Raw genomic sequence first — 20,830 nt, forward strand, 5'->3', positions numbered from 1 at the left:
CAATTTTGGCCACTGCAATGCTGTCAGCCAGGACTTTGCCACCACAAGAAGCTCCTGCCGGAGAGACAGGTGATATGTCAAGGCCTGTCTGGGAGCAGCTTGGTTTCAGGGATGTTAACAAAACACCAAGGATGTTAACAGAACACACAGGTGCAATTCATGTGGATTTGTAGTTCTTATGGCCCACTAATTTTATAGTCCCAGATGGCTCAGCATGTTGAAACAACTCTATGGGGACACCATGATCTCAGCAGGGCACTCAGCTGCCTGGAAGGCATGGAGACCCTTCACCACTGCCTGCCTGCAGGGCTAGCCCTCCAGCAAGCTCCTGTGACCACACACTGCTGGGTGGCAAGGCGGAACAAGACAAGTGTTGGCAGCCCAACACAAGTGCTATCCAGGAGGGAGGAATGTGTTCATCAATACAGCAGAGCAAACAGGGTTTGCAGAGGGGTTCAGTTTCAGAGGCAGCAAATGCATTTGCATGCCTGCGGTCAAACTAAGTAACTTCTTAGCAAAGAGTCAACAAGTTGATTTTTCATTTTGAAAACCACCAAAAATATTTATCAGACAGCTTTAAACTCCAACATCAAGTGGTACGGCCTGCTGGAATTCCCCTTCCCTTTCATGCTGGTCACCAAATGACGAAAGACAACCATTTGTCTAGCTGTCCTCATCAGTGCCACCAGCTAGTGAAGCATGTCTGGCTGTTGCTTACTGAAATCACAACTGTGCTACGACATAGCCTTGCTCATGAAGGCACCTGGCTCCACTCACAACCACCAGACTCCCAAGCCTGGGTCCGAGTGTCCTTGTCTCGCTGCAGAAGAGTACAAGGGTTCCAAGCAGCAGACCTCTGCCTGGAAGTCTTGGGCCTGAGACATATCCAGGTGCAGTGAAAATCCAGGGCCAATATAGCCACACTGAGTGAAGATCATTCCAAAAGCTTCCAGAGCTCATGGAAGAAGAGTGCCTCAAATGCCAGACTGGGTTGTGCCCTTCCAGGCTCCAAACCCAAGCCAAAAGCTGATGGACAGCCTGGGCAGAGAAGTAAGACAACTGTTGCAAGCGAGGGCAAATTTAAGCTAAGAAGGAAGTTGGTGAGGGAACACAACTTGCTATTGCCTGCTTCAGCTGTACAACTGCTCTCTTCCAGTTCATCCAGTCCATCAGACCTGTGGACAGCAACCAGACAGTCTCATCCCTCTAAAGCCCAGCCCTGCAGATACATACCTGACATGCTTCCCGGTGGAAGCATAGGCCTGTCTGGCAGCAGCTCATCATCAGAGGTGGCGATGGTTTTGATGGCATTGTGGTAAAGAGGTGTGGAGCTGGGCATAGCATACTTGGACATCTGAGACATCATCAGAGAAAGGGGGTTCTGGGAGGGGGATGGATCTGGAGAGGAAGTAAAAGGCATATTGGGATTCATGGTGCTAGAGGCTGGTTGGTTACTGGCTGGTGCCGAAGAACTGCTCCTGGGCCCCGAAGGGAGAGAACCTGCAAGCAAGGAAGAGACAGCTCAGTACTGCCCACATGCTGTGGCTTGCTCCTGTCAGATAGCAACCCTATCTCCTCCTTACAATGGCAGCCATCAGAGAAGGCTGCAGGACAGCTGGCAAGGCCCGGAGTCCTCCAGACTCAGAGGAGGCTCATGCTCCAGAACTGTAATGGACTTCCACTTCAAATTGCCTGACTTCCCAACTCAGACAGAGCATGAGCTGCTGCTGAAGAAAAAGTTGTTCCATTTGCCCTTCCATCTACTCAAAAAGGCCCTATCTGGACACCTGCGGGAAAAAAAATCTACATAAAAAGTAAGGGCAGACATAGACACGAATGTCTTCCCACTCCTGTGAGAGCATGCCTGCGGTCATGAAAGAAATACCATGGGGAGAAACAGCCTAGCAAAAGGGTGGCAAAATGCAAAGACATGACAAAAATACAGTCCTTGAGTCATTCCAATGCAGGGCATCACTCCCATGGCATCTACCCCAACTCCTGCATGTAGCACCTCTCCAGGCTCACGACTGTCACCTCTGCTGTCAGGACAGAAACCGCCCTGCCGTGCCAATAGGCAGTGGCTGTAAACACCCTCTGGGCTGCCTGCAACAAGCAGCCTCGTGAGCAGAGCAGGAAGGAGAGCAGGAGCATGTGCTTCACAGCGTACAGGGAGCATGAGACTAGAGCTGACAATGTGATCACAGCCTGTCTGAGCAGGCTGGATTTGTGGGATGGAAACCACAGGAGCAGAAGGTGACCAGTGCTGATCGTAAGGAGCCTTTGATCACAGAGTGCTTGTTCCAGGATTCAGGATGTCCACACACTCGCCAAAACCATGCACACTCCCACACAAGATAGCAACGTACCCTGATCCAGTCCTGCCATGGAAGCGGAAGAGTTCATGCTGAGTGTCTGCTTGCTCTGGTTGACTCCTGGGCTGGGCATTGTGGCTTTGGGAGATGGCACCCAACCAGGGGAAGGAACAGCCATAGAAGGGGACTTCAGGCGGCTTGGTGAGCCAGTCGGGGACCGGACGTTAAGTGAGGAGCTCATCACCTGGGGGGACTTAAGGGGTCCAGACTGGTTAGAAGGTGGCATGCTGACCATCTGTGAGGGCGTTTGTGGGGACTTGAGGTTGGCAGAAGGGGAAGTGACCAGTGGTGAGTGCACTTGGCTGAGGGTGGGGGACTTGAGGTGACCCATGCTGGGGGAATTCATCTGGCTGATGTTGATGGTGAGGTCAGAGGGCCGGCGGCCCAGCCCCCGGGAAGGTGCTGGATGCATGTTGGCCAAGTTGCCCCCTTGTGCAGGAGTAGGATTGGTGGCTGGAGGCAGAGGGATGTGGCTGAGTCTGGTGGTGCCGCTGATGCTCCCAACAGGCATGGTGCCCTGCTCAGGGCTGAACATGTCTGAGGTGCTGCCCATCTCCTGGGGCATGTTGGGGTACGGTCCTTGCCCGCTTGAGAAGCCTTGTTGTCCTTGGCTGGGGAACTGGGAGGGAATCACCATTTTCTGCGCCCCCCCCAGCATAGCATTGCCATTGCCATTCTGAGCCCTCACCCTGGCCAGCTCCTCGGGGCTCATACCCTGGTGGGCCATCATGTCAGGGCCCCTCATCTTCTGTGACATCATCATCTGCTGCTGGGGGGTCATCTGGACATTGAGGTTCATGTTCATGTTCATGTTGACATTCATGTTCATGTTGAGGTTGCCAGGGCCCATGGGTGCATCCATGTCCCGAAGGCCTGACTGGCTCATAGGGGGACTCAGCATCCCCCGAGTGCCTGCAAAATCCATTCCCATTGGGGCACTGCTCAGGCTATCCCCTGTTATCTGCCCAGCAAACATGGATTGATCCATCTGCCTGTGAGCTTGTATCATCCTCTCCATCTCCATACCCTGGCTCATGGAGTTGCTGGACATCCCCATGGGCCTCTGCATTGTGACTGGGCGTTTCTCCATCAGCTGGTGCCTCAGGATCTCCTCCCTGGCACGGGGATTCATGAACCTTTCAGGGTCCCCTTGCCCTGATGGGTACGGCAGGGAGCCTTGCGGAAAGTTCCCAGGGCCTCCCATAGGAGGCAGATCATCACTCCATCCCATGCCAGGCCTGACTGGCCTCTGCATAGTATTCATGGGCCCAAGAGCATCCAAGGACATGTTCTGCATCCCTCCAAAGCCAGAGACTCTCTGCATTTGATTTCCAGGGAATCGTGGCCCTGGGAAGGGTGGCCCTCCCCTTAGCTGCATAGGGTCCTGCACATCTATAGGTCCCCGCAGCTGGCTGCCCATCCCTGCTGGCCACTGCTCTCCAGGCTTGCTGTGGTAAGGTGGTGGGGGCCCACGCATCATCATGCTGCCCATAGACTGTGGAATCATGATCTCCTGCATGGGCCGTCCATGGATGCTGATCTGCTCCTCTTTCCGGCGCTTCTCCTCATAGTACTCTTCCTGCAACTTCCTCCAGGCCACTTGCTCTGGTGTCAGGCTGTCCTGGTTCAGCCGCTGCATCATCATGTTCATCTGCTGCCCCATATCAGTGCCTGGATGGTGGGGTACCTCATGCTCCAGGCTGGGGCCACCAAGGCTCTGGGTCTGGGAAATCATGGACTGCAGAGGCTCTTCGTACTTCTTCATGCTGGCAGGGGGTACGGGTGGCTGGGCAGGGGCAGCCTGTGGCTGAGGGGCAGTCCCACCCTCACCTGTGGTTTGGCTGGACTTCATGAATGGCTCAGCCTCCCCACTGCGCAGCAGCAGGCGCTCAATGTCCCGCAGGGTCTGCAGAGAGCGCTCTCGGTGCTCCAGCTGCTCCTTAGAGAGCCCCTCTGAGTTCATAGGGTTTCTGGGGCCCAGGCCTGCCTGCCCGTTCCCCTGCATCCCTGAGCCTGGGCCCTCACCGAGGAGGCTGGAGCTGGATGTAGCAGAGTCCACTTGCCCAGGCTGCATGGTGTTGGCAGATGCAGTGGGCGTATTTGGGTGGTTATTTCCGGGCTGGTTGCTGGCACTGTTGTTTCCCAGAGAGTTGGGAGTCAGATCTCTCCGGACATCTTCACTTGTCCCTTCCTGGGGCAGGGTGCTGGGTGCAGGCAAAGCTGTTTGACTGATGGACTGAGGTGGAGGAGGAGGCTGTGGTGGGGGAGGCTGTGGCTGACTAGCTTGAGGTGCTGGTGGCTGGGTCTGTGGAGTGTTGGCAGCAGGAGGGTTAATCGGAGGCTGCTCAGCAACCCCCAGCACTTTATGAGCTGGTGCCTGATAAAGAAAAGGGAAGCCAAAGTGAGCAGGAAAAAACTGTGTATGGTCTTCCCCATACTCTAAAGGAGACTACCTTGTCCCAGAAACACGCCACATGGCTGCTCTGCCTTCATTCCTCGTGGGGAAGAAGCAGGCCCTATCACATGTTCTAGAACTCCACAGTTATGTATTCTGCCAGCATGGCTGCAGGGCCACATGTCATGCCCCATCCCAAACTCTTCACAGCTTACAGCAACCAGGACTCACTCTGAAGAGGTTTCAGAGAAAAGCAGCTTCCCACACCACTGAAAGGGAATTCTGATGCCCCCCTTCCTTCACAGATGAGTCAGGAGCTGGGAGAAATGGCCATATCAGAAGGGAAGGGTCAGCAGCACATGCCAACAGGAGCGTTTGGTCCATAGTTGGTATACCTGGTCTAACTTTGCCCGCGGGACGTTTTGCTGATGATAGGCCAGAATGGAGTCAGCTCGGCCCTGCAAGACAGCTTCCGCAGCTCTGGGGAGAGAGAACCAACCACCCAAGATCAGACATTGTGCCCCATCCCAGGCCCCTGGTGCCACCTCCTCTCTTCAGTCCTATGGGTACAGGGAATTCTTAGGAGGCAAATGAGTAGGGAGGATATGCTCAGAGTCCTCCCACCTGTCCTGCACAGGCCATGGTGAGGTTCTCTAACTGAAGACCACTTGCCTTGGAATTTCCCTCTTCCCATGTTCTGTGCTGGGCCCTCTACTCTGCTTTGTGCCTGTTGCTCCACACTGCCTTAAGGGTGGCTTGTTGCCAAAATGCTCTGAGATCTACCACACAGAATCTATGATCTAACAAGCTGGACTCCATGGCTGAGATAATGCAGGACAGAAGTGAGGAATCGAGTGGAGATCATCAAGTGTTATGTGGCACTCCCTGTGACACCCCAGCCCCTTAGATGCTTCTGAATCAGTTCAACAGCTCATATGCTTTGGGCAAATCTTCAGTTAGATGCTGACTAGATATACTCTACAGTGAACATCACAGAAAGCAGTGCTAGACATTGTTGCGAGGAAGTGTGCACAGAAGGCAAAATTCGCCCATTAGCGGTAGCTGCCAGCAAACTTCCTGAACCTCAGCAGGGACCCGCTCTGTGTAACTGAACAGACATGAGACACGCTTGTCCAGCTCTCCTGGAGTCAAGTGCAGTATACAGCAGACCACTGTGACAGGCCAGTCCCACACGAGTGGAAGATGGACAGGGTTTCCTGCTTACGTGTTAGCAAGGTGCGTTGTAAAGACGTAAACAAACTGTGAAGGCTGCTTTCCTGTTCCGCTGCCTCCACCTCCTGCACCGTCTGACCGTAAGCCTGGGGCAGCACCATGAGGCGTGCTGGAAGAACTGGTCTCGTTCAGGTTTGGCAACGGGTTGGACCCTGGGCCAAGCTGCGAGGCTGTGGACATTGCAGGGTCTGCTACATTACAATCTGTGGGAGCACAGGAGTCAAGTTACTAAAGCCAGCATAGCAAGAGAATCAGAGCAGTCTTTGCTGAATGGCACGGTTTTCTGCGCCAGGAGAATTAACAAAGGGGATGGAGGGAAGGAGGAAGGCTGGAGCAGCAGGCCCTCAGCCACAGCAGAGCAATCAGTCTCTTTGCATAAAGGCCACGCCACTGCAGAGACCTGTGTGAATGGCAGAGCTGGGCATGAAAATGCACCTCGGTGTCAGGGCGCTTCTCTTCCTTGAGTCAGAGGAAAAGCCACCGCGTGCCTGGCAAGGGCCCGGGACTCTGCGCTCCTGACACCGGCAGATGGCAGCACCCAACCAGCAGTCCCGGACATGGGGGTGGCCGCCGTCCCCAAGCATCCGAGCGGCCCAGTTTTGGTCTCCCCTTCACCTCAGAGTGAGGGGTCAGGCTCACCTCATCTCCCTTCCCACGGCTGTAACAACAGACACATGGGTAAGCAGAGGAAAGAAGAGATGCTTTTCACCAGTGATAATCATTAATCATCATCAATCATTAAATAATATTTCTAATTAATAAGCATTGTAAGTAGCAGCACCATTCATCGCTTTCCTCTCGCATAGCTCCATACATACACGCTACAGCCCACCGAGCCAGGCTCCCTGCTCTCCTTTCACCAAGGACCTCCCTGCAGACCCACTCGACACTAACACCAGCAGTCAGTCTGTCGCAAAGCAGTGAAGAGCAGAGACACCACTGGAAATCTGACGTGGGGAGACACGCGATTCCTCCCTGCAGGCCCTTGCCCCTCGTCAGCCCCACCTTGACCAGCTCTAATCAGGCAGATCCTGGAGAAGGCTGTAAAGGGGAGGTGACACTATCCCTGCCCACAAATACAGTCACTAGGCCACTGGAAGGAAATGACTAGCCCACTGCCACCCAACCGACTGGAAGAAGAGTCTAGCAGTTTTGGGAAACATCTTGGAGAAGATGGCTATGGTGCGCTGACAGGCACAAAAGCTACCCTCTACTTGGTTGTCTACATGTCTGTGTTTCACATCCACCATGGCCCTTGGGTGCCACAAGGCCCTGCCCTGTCGCCTTTCCAATACTTAAACAGGACTTACAAAAACATGGAGAGCAACTTTTTCGCAGGCAGATAATGATAGAACAAGGGGGAATAGGTTTAAACTAAAAGGTGTGTGTGTGGGGGGGGAATCTAGATTAGGTATTAGGAGGAAATTCTTCACTCAGAGGGCGGTGAGGCACTGGAACACAATGCCCGGAGAAGCTGCGGATGCCCCATGCCTGAAGGTGTTCAAGACTAGGCTGGATGAGGCCCTGGGCAACCTGAACCAGCAGGTGGCATCTCTGCCCAGGGCAGGGGGGTTGGAACTAGGTGATCTTTAAGGTCCCTTCCAGCCCAAGCCATTTTATGATTCTATGAAATATTCTTCCTGCTACAAATTGCAAGTAAACTGAATTCTAGATGCAAAATATCTGAGAGTTTTGATACATTTAGGAAACAGGAGAGACCTACGTTTTGCTGCCCAACACCCTCACAAAACATGCACATTTGCTGACTCACTGCAATATCAAACTGCCACACAAGGGAGAGTGCTGCTTCCAAACAGAAATAGACATCTTTTTTCTAACATCTTGAACTCTAGTGGACAGAAGAGATGGAAATTTAAGCAACTAGACATGGAAGTTCACAAAACCTTTATACCTATAAAATTTCAAAACGTCATCCTAGGCTTTAGGAATAGCTGGGCTTCAACTAATGGCTGTGGCTGGAAGTAGAAGAACTCCCTGAACACCTTCGGCGAGCCCAGCCTTGCCTGAACCACTGTTGAAACACCAAGAGCCTCTTTAGCCTCAGATGCCTTTAGAACACAGCTGCAGAGACCTGGGTGGGTGGCGTGGCAGTTAGCTGATGCAACAAGGGCAATGCACGTGGCATGGCCTGGCTGCCACTAAGGCAAGGGTAGGCCTGTGTGTGTGGCCAGTGGCATCATATTGATGTTAAGCCAGAAACATTTTCAAGATGACAATTCTGTGCTGCTAGAGTGGCCAGTGCAATGCACAGTATAGACACCCACCCTCAATACCTTCCCCCTCCAGCATTTCAGCAGCATCTCTGTACAGAACAGGTTCCACACCTCACTGCATGGCCACAAACACTCTCACAGCACAACGGCCAATAATGGTCTGCCACACCACACCCGGAGAGATTTGGCTTTATTCAAGCTTCTGGGTGGGTGAGGAGGTAGGCACTCACTGTGTGCACTGCTGATGGGCTTGTCGTCTTCCTCGCTGTCTGGTCCAGAGCACCATTCGTCCCCACTGTATGGCTGCTTCCTTTCCAGCACACACCGCCGCTTGCTACGGGGAGCTACCTCACCTGTGAAAGGACACAACAATCAGAAGAGCTGATCTGGAGAGACCTGTCAGGGGGCTGGGGCTCTGCCCAGCTGCGTGCCACACACTGGGTCATCTTGGTGAAAGCAGCTAGGGAAGCACAAGGTGCAGGGGCCAGGCTCTTCAGCTTGGAGCTTGCCAAAGCCCAGGCTCACTGACTATCCCGCAGCTATCTAGGCTGGCGCTGAGACACTGTCCCCTGCCAAGAGCCACCCTGGGCATGGTGTGCCAAGACCCTGAACAGCAGTGGGATGCACACAGGGCTCATCTGCACAGATGAAACACAGCCTTCTCTATTCTGAGCACTGTACCAGAGCTGCAGCACAATACCTTTCACAAAAGCCTTGGCTGCAGGGGTGAATGGCCCAGGATGAAAGCCCCTCAGCAGCATCAGTGCCTGGCCAGAGGCACTGCCCACAGGAAGCCTTCTGCAGCCCACGTTCCACCTGAACTGCTACCCCACAGCTGTTCACAGCAGCACAAGGCTGAGTCCGAGGATGCCAGCAGCTCTGCTGGACCCAAGGATCATCCTGCAGCCGCAGCCCAGATGCTCGCTCATCAAAGGAGGCAGAGCGCTGGCTGTAGTGCTGACAGGATAGCACAGTCAGTACTAGATTGTCTGTCATTCACAAAACCTGAAATCTAGCACAACAGACAGACAGGGAGCTTGTTAGAGGCCTGCTGGTTTCCTCCCCCTTCTCTTGCTAGCTCCAACCAGACAGTTCCTGCGAGGGGACCTCCTAGGTGCTTGCCCTGCCAGACACCAGCTGAGCACTAAATCCTGCAACTTCCCACCAGGCTGGCAGTGAGGACTCGAGATTACTGCTTCATCCTTGTCCTCCCCTCCTCTGCACCTACACTGGCTCTGCTCCTCCAAAGGTCTGCTCCCACATCCACAACCATCCCTCCTCCCAGCCAGACGCATGGATGCACGGGTCTCCTGATGAAGTACTGAGCAAGGCTGTCTTTTTGGCCTGGCCACAGACTTCAGAGCAGTAAGTGGAGAGAAAGGTCATTAAATGACAACACTCACCTCCCCCACTGCCTCCCCCCACCAAGCAACCAAAGGCAGACAGCCTCTAAAACTGAGCAGAAATAAAAAAGAGACAGGACCAGAGTATGACTATGGGGGATGCTCGAGGGCAGAACTGCTCTGCTGAGCAAGGCAGCTGACACAGCCTGTGCTGGACAGAGCTGAGCTTCTTGGCTTGAAAGTTGCTCTTCTACCCTTGGGGACTACCAATTTCCCAACAAGACAGAAAAGTGGTTGGTCTCTACAGGTCCTGTGATATCTAAACCTTCCATTGAATACACAGGAGGATGTGGCTAGGGCAATCCCCGTGTGTCAGAGTGCTCTGAGGGATGGCTCTGCCAGCCCAGCCAGGATGCAAGGGGTGAGCAGCCTCACACTGACATCTCCCAGCCCTAGTAAAGGTCCTCAAGCATCTGCTCAGACTGGGCTCAGCCCTGTTCTTTAACGTAACACTATCTGATCACCCTTTGTATATCATCTAGTGGTTTATGGGCCATATTCACATGACACATCAGTGAATTGCACCAGAAATGTAGGAGATTCAGGCATTCATTCCTGATCATGTCATTTCAGTAATTTTCCTGTGGAAGTCTGGGCTACAAGACAATAGCAAGATAAAGCTACAAAGGCTTATGACCGATGGCATACATTAACCTCCCAACACAGCTGGGAGAAAGCTTTCCTGGGGGCAGTAGGTATGTTCCACACATTCTTCCAAGGCACAGCTCTGGCCTACGCCAGCCAGGCAACACACCTTTGTTTGTGAAACCAAACCCTTAGGGGCACAGGTCAAAGCAGTGGCTCTGCCTGTGGACAACAACTTCAGGTGGCCAGGTGTGAATCTCAGCCAGAATCAAGGGCACCACTGGTATTTCTCCTCCAACAAGCCTGTTTCCTGTAGCCAAGCGTCACACGCAGCCGTTGAGCACCAGGCTTGGTGGAATGCAAGAAACTACAGGGAAGGCCAGCTGGGGCAGGGAAGCCAGAGGGTTTGGAAGTACTGACTCAGCCCTTTTCCAGAAGCCACATGCTTCAACACAAGAGTCACCCATAGCTGATGAAACCACAGAGCTGTTCAGACAGAGACCCTTGCAGCACCTCCTTGCTAACCACAGCTGAGTAGCTGGACAGCTGCAAGAATACCACAAAGGCAGATCTTTGCCAACAGCGAGGAGACAGAAAAAAAAACTGAACTCTGTCCTGAGTTGAAAGTCTGTACAATACAGAGCAGGGGCACTTGGAGCAGTTTCAGTGAACCAGGCTCTTGCTTGGCACGCCTCAGAAGCCCATGAAAACCAGAGTCCCAGGCTCCCAATGCAACCAGCAGTTTAGGGAATGGAATGCAAAAAAAACCACAGGGACAACAGTCAGCCACTCTGCTCCCAAAGCTGCAGATATGACAAGCAGAGGTGCAAAAGATGCACAGGCAGCCAGGGCAAGCCCAAACAGAAGTGGCAGCATGGAAACACAGGATGCTCACAGCTGCTCCTATCCCTGGTCCCACCAAGGTGCTTGGAGCAACTGAGAGAAGGACTTGCTGAGTCAAGGTTTAGGAGCATACTACCTTTCGATTCTGTGTCCAGCGAAGGGGTGCTGGCTTCTCGTTGCTCTCCAGAGTCCACTGAGATGCTTCGTTCCCGTTTCACCTTGCCCTTCAAGGAGCTGAAGTTTGGGACAGTGTTCTGGCTGTTTTTCAGTCCAGAGTTGCCAGGGGAGATCTGAGTGGCCTTGCCGCCATGGCTGCCCGCCCCCACACCCTTTGAGCCCAGGTTGCAGGTGGGTGCTTGGCTCACGTTGTGGTGCTGGGCTGGGGCACCGCTGCTGCCTGCCTTGCCATGGCTGGGCAGTTTGTTGTCAGGGTGCATTGGATTGGCTGAAGCGTCCCACAGCACCACTGGAGGGAGCTCCCAGGCCCTTCGGTCAGAAACCTGTGAGAGAAGAGGGCAGAGGGTCAGCACAGGGCCTGCAGGTCAGGCAAAACCCCTGTAAGGCAGAACCCAGAGCTGCTCGTGCCAGGAATCAGGCCTGGCCCTTTCAAGCAAAGGATCCTGCTTTGCAGCCAGCTGCGGGAGGACGAGCAGCACGCTGCCACTCAGGCGACACAGCCTTGCCAGTCCCAAAGGCAGAGGCATGGACAGAGCCCCCTCACTTACAGGGTCAGGACTAGAACAGGGTACTGCTGCGTGCCAGCCTTGCCCTTTGGTGCACGGAAGGACCCTGAGAGCTGCTTTGACAGTGTTGCCAGAGGTAAAACACCTTTGCAACCCTGAACTGAAAGCTGGTGCCCTCGTGGTTTCAGGGCCTCTTCTGATGTCTGGGCAGCCCAGGCACTGATGCTGCTAACTCAGCATCCCGTGCTCTGTTAAACACGCAGGAGACAGCTGTGGGAACAGAAAGTGATCTTGGCACAAACCCACAGAGAGAATGCTGGGAAGGGACAGAGGAGGACTAAAAAGGCTTGAGGCAGCAGAGAAACTCTACGAGAAATGCTCCTCAGCTCTCTTCAGCTGGAGAACGTAACACTTTCACCGTCAGGACCTCACGTTCCTCTGCTACAGCCTCATTCCTACTCAGGCCAGGGACCCTGAAGCTGCAGTCGCTCCTTCCCCTTGCCTCCCAGTACCTGCCACAGCCTTCTCTGCTTCTTGGGGAGGGTACAGGGAGGGAGAGTAAGCCATGTGTTTCACAGAACCACAGAATGGTTTGAGTGGGAAGGGACCTTAAAGATCATCTCATTCCAACCCTCTGCCACAGGCAGGGACACCTCCTGCTAGATCAGGTTGCCTAAAGCCCCATCCAACCTTGTCATGTGTTTGTGGAGGCTGAGGGATTACTCTCTGATTGCTTACTTCTGTTATGTTGCTTGCGTGACACCCTCTCCACACCGGCAAGAACCTTTCTCTTGCATAGGCAGACAAATTTCCCAGCACACAGGGCTTACTGGGACCATGCTCTGCTCTTCCCAGCTGGACTGAGCAGGCCAGATGCTGAGCGTGGATTTTTTCTGCCACCCAAGGACAGGAAGCACCGGCTCCAGATGAAACCCCACATTCCTAAATAGAACAGAAAGAGCCTGGCAGCACCGTGTGCACCACCTCCAACTTGCTGAAAGCAGGCCTGAAGACACACCACTGGCAAAAGCCAAGCACTGGTTGTGCTGGGGCAGAACGCCGTTCCCAGAACAGCACGCAGCCAAAGAGCAAAGCCCCCTTTGCAGACCCGTAATCTCTGAAAGACAGGGATCGCCGCGAGGCATGCATTGCATCTTGCCACCAATTGCCAACGAGTTCCCTGCCTGTAAAACGGATTTCTTCACGCGTGCTCCCTGCAGGGTATGGGGGAGCCAGCAGCTGGCTGGCACAGTGGTGCCCAGCAGAGAAGCCTGCAGCAACAGCACCGCTGCACGGCCTGCCCAGGCACTGCGAGCTAGTTAGCTGGATCATTCGTGCACAGCTTGGCCTATCGCTGCTTCCTAACCAGCGAGTCGTTAGCTGCTCCCTCCTCCTCCACACACCTCTCCAAGGGCTCCGCTCTAGCCTGAAGGAAGATGGTGAGCCACAGTGCTGATTAATTTTCACAGCACATAAGGGAGTTGCTAGCCCTTTAAGCGTCAGCCAGTCTTGCTAGCGCGCTCTTGTTCTCTGGGGACCTATTAATAGCAGCTGGAAAGATCACATCACTCTCTGGATATTTATACCCCTCATTCCACACCAGGAGAGATTTATGTCAGAGTTGCTGTCCCAGCGCCTGCCCAATTGCTCTGTCAAACCGCCTGCAGGGGGAGGGGAGCGGAGCAGGGAGGGCGACACGGAGAGGGCAAGCAGGGAGGAGGAGAAGGTCCATATGGCACAGACTGCAGCATTCAGCACGCGTGCTGCCTGCCGTCACAGGCTAGCCAGCCTTGGGGAGCCTTCGCCCCACTGGAAGAGGCTGCTGCCAGACAGCACTCCAGACAGCAAGCCCTTCAGTAGCTCCGCTGCTGGTGGCCCGAAGTCCCCGCGTGCTGCGGCACCGGCTTCGCACCAGGCAATTTTGGCAACACAACACGCCGCAGTCCTGAGGGTCACCAAGCGATTAACACCAGTGTGCTGCTACATTAGCCAAGGAGGAGCCACCATCGCCATCCACAACAACTACGGGCTAGAGATGCGAGCCGCCTGACTGGGGCACATCTGCATGAACGCAGTATTTTATTCAAAACAGATCCCGAAGTGCCTCACCAAACATGTGCTCAGCAGCGCTGCAGCACAACCTCGGTTGTAGCGCAGCAAAGGACGGGCATGTGAGTACCCTGAGGAAGGAAGAAGAAAGTCAGGTCCCCGCTAAGACCATGCCTGCAGACTTTAGAGGCTGACACTCAAGACGCACCCGCTATCCCTCAAGTTCTCAGGGCAAATTCATTCTTCAAAGAACAAGCTGGAAGCAGGAAGGTCCCTCCAAAGGCCCTGGTAGTAATCACAGCACTTGCAGCAGCTGTAGTCACCCAGGAGAAGTAGAACCATTTAATAACCCAGTACCCATCAAGAGACAGGCAGGAACTGGGGCTGGCAATACCAGCTCAAGGGCACTACCTGCGCAGAGAAAACGATGCTCAGACCCAGTTTAGGCTGTAGTCCTTTGCTCGTCGTTTAGAAATGCACAGAACCAGGAGAGCTCTCATGTCCTGCGCCTCAGAGATGACCTGACCTAAGCCAACACCCCAACTCAGAACAGCGGCAGGAGATGCCCGTGCATGGCACCCACAGCCAGGGCAGCAGCCTCAGTGAAGCCTTTCAGCAGCACTGAATGATGCAGCGTGGATGAGGAAGTCACGTTCAACAAACAGCCACAAAATAAACGCAGCCCCTTTCCCACAGACAAGCCCACTGCATTGCACCCCCCTACACAGCTCCCTGTTGCAGCTCATCAAGGAAGCTTACCATCAGAGGCGCTTCATTCGTGGACTAACAAGTGGACGGCCACCTCTAGGTGCAGCCTGGATAAAGCCCAACCAGACGCTCCATCCAGGAAGACAGATGTCTCTCAAAACCGTAATTCGTGCAAACAGGAACTGTAGCTTCCTTCCAAATGGGACACCGTACAGGCTACATTCTAGAAGGGAACACCTCCTGTCCATGCAAGAGGAGCTGCTGAGGGTTCAGGCTTCACTACTCTATCTGATCTGCTACTTTACTGGGCTTTCGGGCTGGGTCTGCGTGGCTTTTGCTGCCAGAGAGCACCTTTGAGCATGAGACACCTCTAAATAGAAGAGGCTCTCCAAGGTAAAGGATTCCCCTGCTCTTTCCAAGCCCAGCCAGCCAGAGTTTTTCTTCTGGTCACGTCTTCAGTGAGCAAACAGGCTATGTTTACAAGCTGTCAACCAACACGCTTAGACAGGACTTTTCAACCTGTGGCAGGGAGCACAGCCAGCAGCCCTGAAGGACCCAGCAGCCACCCTAATGAAACCTTTGGATGCTGCCTGCAAAACAGACAAGCCTTACTCGCTGTGAGGTCCCTCCAGAACATTACATTTTAGGGGCATCTTTTCAGAGTTCCTTCTTCCTTCATTTTGGGAGTGGGCAGGTGCTTCGGAGAAGACGTACTATACCTCACCTCAACTGCTGATAGCACACAAAGCCAACCACAGCTGACTGGGGATCCCGGCTCAACCAGCAGTGCTTCCCCTGGGAAATTCTCCCATTCTCCGGTCTTAATTGAGCCCAATCACACTTCCTTTGCAAATTCTAAGGGGAGAAAGGCCAGAAACAGCTGCCTGCAGATTCTACTGTGCTTTCAGGAGTAGCAACAATTGGATCCTGTTGCGGATGCATAGCAGGAATCCACCCCAGCCTCCCATCTGTGTGGTTGCAGTGTGCTGACAGACACCTTGAGTGCCGCGAGCTCCTCGCACACACCCCTTCCAACCAGATTCCAGCAGGCATGCACACATCTGGGCCACAGAAGAGAATTAATTAGAAAGTAGATACACTGACATGGGGAGACAAATGATCCAAAACATCTTGAAAAGAACACGACAAAAAGGAGACTGCATAGAAATCTGGCTCCCTCTGCAATTTAGCAACACACTCACTCTGGCCCAGCAGTTTTAAAGACAATAGAAAATTTAATTCCCAGTGGCTAAAGCAAGGATCCAAGACTCCTAGGTTCTACCCCTGGCTGCCACTGATTCCATGGGTGACCTTGATCAAGATGGATTGCTTCTGGCTGCCTTGATTTCCCCACCATTAAATAGGGCGACAATCTAGCCTACCTGATATGGGGAAGGAGGCTTACAAATATCTCTGCTGAATGAAGTGCTACATCTAAATGCGGAGAGAATATTTGTGTCTTGTACATCTGAAAAGCCACAGCTTTAAACCAAAGACTTAGACCTTAGCAGAAAAGAAACCTCAAAACAAAACAACAAAAACTGCTTTCAGTAAGACTCCCCCAGCACGGTCTGAACAGCAGTAGCGGGGGGAGGAGGAAACTCTGGGTGAGGAGAGACTGGTCTGACATATTCCTGGTCCTGGAATTGCTAGCTGATAGTTCAAGAAACCTGAAACCCCACTGCATTCCCAGAGGACTTTCTGGTGAATCATGCTCCTGCTCCCTCCGAAGGACGATAACACAGATTCCCAACATTGCCGCAAGAATGCAGAGACCGTGCCTGCCTCCCAGCCGCCACTGCCTGCCTCCCAGCCTGCACCTCGCCAGGCCGGCAGGTTCCACACTGCCATGCCCACTGGCACTGCTGCAGTGCTTCCCCTCAGCCCCGGCAGGCAGCCAGCACCAAGAGAGCAATGGCAAAAGAGGAAGCGAGGAAACCAGAATCACAACAATTCAGAAAGGATGGAGCTTCACTGCACCTCCTTCCTACCAGGTGCTGGGGAGAGCTCTTATGAAACCTAGATAAATACCGACTTGTGCACACACAGCGGAGACCAGGCCTCCCGAGTTGTGCTGGCATGCCCCCACAGCTCACGGACACCCAACATACAAGATGAGATGGGCTGTGACAAAAGTGATGCAACAAACGGAACATCACTCGTCCCCTCTCCTCTGGCCAGTCCGGAAAGTTAGAAAACAGGTTGACATTGCAAACACCCTCCGACCACACCACCTATGAAGACAACTTACTCACTCACCCTAGGAACAGCAATCTTGGGATCACCCTAATCCAAAATGTCCCATGGACCCCACCACAAACTCAACTGGAATGTCTTAGCTTTTGAAACAAGAGGTCCCAGGCAAGCTCAGGGGCTTCCTGAAGAAAGCATACATGGGGTCAGTAAAATGAGTGACCCAACAAAGAGCTGATGCCTCCTATAACTCTCTCTCACCCCAGGTCTGGGTAAGATCATGGGTACACTGCCTAACACCCCTCCTAGACTGCTAGTTACCCCAGTGTTACCAACAGAAAGGACTAGAACGCTTCCAAAGAACTACCATACTACTTCTCTAAAGTCAAAGCATTTCACAGAGGCAAAGGCTATAACAAACTTTTCAGAAGCAAGATTTCTGATGTCCAAGACTCTTGGATCATTTCTGATTTGAGAAAAAGGCCAGAATCAGAAACTTGACCTTTTCCATCCAAAACAACCTTTTTGCAAGACCATTCAATGGATTTTGATTCTGTTCCAGTGAGAAACAAAACCCTCAAAAACAGTAGCAGAAGAGTATTAATGTCTTCCAGGCAGCTCCAGCCAAGAGTCGGCGATGGGCTCTAACAGCCAGATGGGCCCTGGAACCCACCCGAGCCCAACAAGCCCAGCGCAGGGACAGCATGCTATTCAGCAATTAACAGCTGGGCAGCCACGGGATTGTCTCCCTAATTCCTGTATTGGAGCACTCACTTGAGCATTTTCATCATCAGTGAGAACAGCGTTAACCCAGGATGCTACTGCAAAAGGTGCTCCCATCTGAACCTTGTTTTGGTCAAGAGGATGTGGAGACGTCACGAGGCAGGGAATTCCACTGGGCTACGCAACTACAGACAGGACAGAAGTCATCTGTTCTGAATCTGTCACTGTTATCAAGCATCAGGAAATTATCGTGCTTCATGTTGTCAGACAGATGGCCTGGAGAAGCCTGTTTTATCTTCCATTAATTTCCCGTGTCCTTCTTGTGTCCTTTTCAATGGCAGAAAAGATGGTACCCTCACAAACTTCATGGGAGGGCTGCAAAAGACCTGCAGGGAAAACCTGGCACCCTGTTGAACTGTAGCAGTTCTCAGAGTCATTTTAGTAGACCTTACTGCTCTCCTACTCGGAGCTGCCTTGGGAACAATACATGTGAGCAGGGCTGCTTGACCACAAGTCTCAAAGGTCTTTCGCAGGACAAAATCTCAGATTCACCTTCTCTTCCACCTACAGACAGACACGCCCCCATAGCACATGTGGAAAATAAGGCTTGGATGAAGCATCTTAAAGCAGGAATCCTGTCTACTTTCTGCCCTATATCCTACAACCCTTGCTCCTGCCACAACTTCAGTCCACTGGTGGTAGAAGAACTTCCCTTAGCACTTCCTTGCCCATAGCTCAATGGTTTCTCCCACTCTTACGCTTTTTCCACCTGACAGAGACTGGCTTCCCATCCTGTGCTCAGGGAGCCTCTAGGTCTATTACTAAATTTGCAGATTCTTCCAGCTTTTCAGTCCAACTGGCACATTCCCTACTGAAACCCTGCATGTGCCAGACGCTACTTGACAGTCCCATGCAGCTCTCGGGATGTTCACGAGGAATTATTTAATACACCAGTTTGTGTGACCTGCTGGAGAGCGGTCAGCAAGAGACCTCTGGGGAAGCTCTGGATGCCCCACATACAGGACAGCACTGCAAGCCACATTTTCCAGCACAGCACACTGCTGTGGTCTAATAGTTTCTAGGAGGTCTGGGAACAAAGACACAAATCTCTTCTAAAGGTACTGCTGTTGCTCTGGGAACTTTGTTTTCCTCCAAGGCACAATCTCTTCTACAGCTGCTCTGCCCAGCCCCAGCTCTAGCTCTGTTCTCCTCCAGAGAAGCCCCTGGGAATCCTGCTCACTGCCAGCTGTCCTGTTGTGTGCAGCACCCAGCTCAGGACAACACCCTGGACTGCAACAAAGCAGGTGTGCCAGGATGCACAAAGACCACCTCACCCACATGTGAAGGGTACAGTCTTCCCATTAATCCCACTCCGGCAGATAAGACCGCAGGCTGAACGCACCACCACAGCACAGGACAGACCTCCCCCTGTGCAGTCAATACAGGGGATTAAAGGACTTCAATTAATTCCCACTGTTTGTGTACTGGGGTTACCATAATTAGGTGATTAATGTTAAGAAGTCTACCTCGTGAGCTGCGCCTCACGCTGCCCTCTGCTATACCAACTCTCCTGAGCAGCAGGTTTCAGAGTTTGCCCCGGTTTTCACCATTTTCTGTAGAATAATACATGCTTCCAGACCTGGCACCCGTGCCATTCTGAGCTCTTAGAAACGCAGCTTCACATACCTCCAAGCATACTTCGCTTCTGCTGCCAAAAGCAGTGTGAAGATACACAGAGTACTTGGCACCCTGCCTCGCAGGACTCTCCTTAAGTAATCTTCACAGTAGTCCTGGGACATAAATCCACCGGTGGCCAAGCTTATCCGTGTTCCAGCAAGGACATGACACTTGGTCCCTTCCCCGTGCACAGACTCCAAGCCAGAGACAGAAGTGTTCCTGCAGCAGTACACGTGCAGGACGCGAAGGCTCCCCTGGCTCCCCACATCCTTCCCCACATGCATCCTCCTGGCTCCCCACAGCCTTCCAGCCAGTAGAACCCAGCCTGGTTCCCAGCTCTGTCGGCCCCTGGGAAGGCGGCAGCCTGAGCCTCTGTGCCGGCAGCTCTGCTCTGCATCAGGGCAAGACCCACAGTTGAGCACAAGATCACACACTGAGTGCTTTGTGACTGCAGCAAGCCAGGCAGAAGCCCTGCACTCTTCCAGCCCAGAGGACTGGCCATGGTGCATTTCTCCCCGTCTGGCCCAGCGACGTTCCACGGAGTACTTCTGAGTCAACTACCATCCCCTGGCCCGATTCTTGGGAAGTCCTGGCAGTGACACCATGCGTAAGAACTTCTTCACAGTGAGGGTCACAGAGCACTGCAACAGGCTGCCCAGAGAGCTTGTGCAGTCGCCTTCTCTGGAGATATTCAAGACCAACCAGGACGCTTCTCCGCTCAACCTGCTGCAGGGAACCTGCTTTTAGCAGGGGGATCGGAGTCGGTGATCTCTGGAGGTCCCTTCCAACCCCCACGATTCTGTGACTCTGTGATCCCACAGCCATTCCCAAGTGCTGCAGAGTCTGCAGCGCACAGCAGGAAGGAGTTCACAGCCCTTCCAGGTTCATTCAGGGTGTCCAGAAGTGTCAAAAGATTTCCTAAGGAGCAGAGCAAGCACTCCATCCTTCTGCCTGACATGCAGGCTATGGGATGAAGCCGCTAGGTGTCACCCTCGCCCAGGGCATCCTCAGCCTCATGACCCCCCCCCACCCCCGGGGCTGAGCACTGGCAAACTTACTGCATCTCTCACCGTGCTGGGGCACCTGTGCTGTGCACAGGGGTCCCATTTCCAGACCAAGACCTCACTCTGCATCCCAGCCTCTAAACCAGTCTGCAGATGGCTGTCCTGAAGGGCACAGCCATGCAGCTGTACCATACCCCGGCAGAAGCTCCACAGATGCTTGCTCCACTTCCTCATATCAACACGACGTGGAGGTGCCTGTGGCATGCTGCCAAGTGAGCGTTAGGGATCCCACCACACCTTGCAGAAAAGCTTCCCCAGAACAACAGCTCTCAGCCAGGTACTGCCCTTTGAGGCCTACATTGTGAACCCCAGGCACCTCCCAGCCTGAACAAGAGCACGGTCTTTGTAAACTGCAAGTCCTGGCACGAAACGCTCGAGGCAGGGACACCTCCGCCACCTCTCACTGCCTGGTAACCCAGCTGCGCTGCACAGTAGGATCCCTGCTGCAAACAACATGCAACAAGCAGGTTTGCCTTCAAGGAGGCTCTGTGAAGAGGAAACAAGGCATTTTAAGTCACGTGCAGGAAGGTATGGACAGACAACCTTACTTTGACCTAATTCCATGCATTATTTATATCAATCGGTGTCCTGGAGTTCTTGGCCTGCCCTGGAAACAGACCCAGTTTAGGAAAGAACGGCTCTTCCTTCCTGTGACCTGTCCTGGCTCT

The 20,830-nt window shown here is 53.3% G+C and overlaps 1 protein-coding gene across 2 annotated transcripts in view; it reads right to left on the minus strand.

The window, feature by feature from the left end:
* BCL9L (BCL9 like) overlaps positions 1-20,830 on the minus strand; it is an 82,101-nt gene that overhangs the window by 4,892 nt on the left and 56,379 nt on the right. For both annotated transcript variants that reach the window (XM_040534447.1, XM_040534448.1), the window contains 6 exons: positions 11,202-11,565; positions 8,465-8,587; positions 5,993-6,203; positions 5,163-5,247; positions 2,367-4,749; positions 1,234-1,500 (listed from right to left, as the gene is read on the minus strand). In XM_040534447.1, coding sequence (XP_040390381.1) covers positions 1,234-1,500; positions 2,367-4,749; positions 5,163-5,247; positions 5,993-6,203; positions 8,465-8,587; positions 11,202-11,502 — 3,370 coding nt within the window. In that variant the 5' untranslated portion in view covers positions 11,503-11,565. The remainder of the gene's footprint in view (positions 1-1,233; positions 1,501-2,366; positions 4,750-5,162; positions 5,248-5,992; positions 6,204-8,464; positions 8,588-11,201; positions 11,566-20,830) is intronic.

This window comes from Cygnus olor, chromosome 22 (genome assembly GCF_009769625.2).
Source record: "Cygnus olor isolate bCygOlo1 chromosome 22, bCygOlo1.pri.v2, whole genome shotgun sequence".
NCBI lineage: Eukaryota > Metazoa > Chordata > Aves > Anseriformes > Anatidae > Cygnus > Cygnus olor.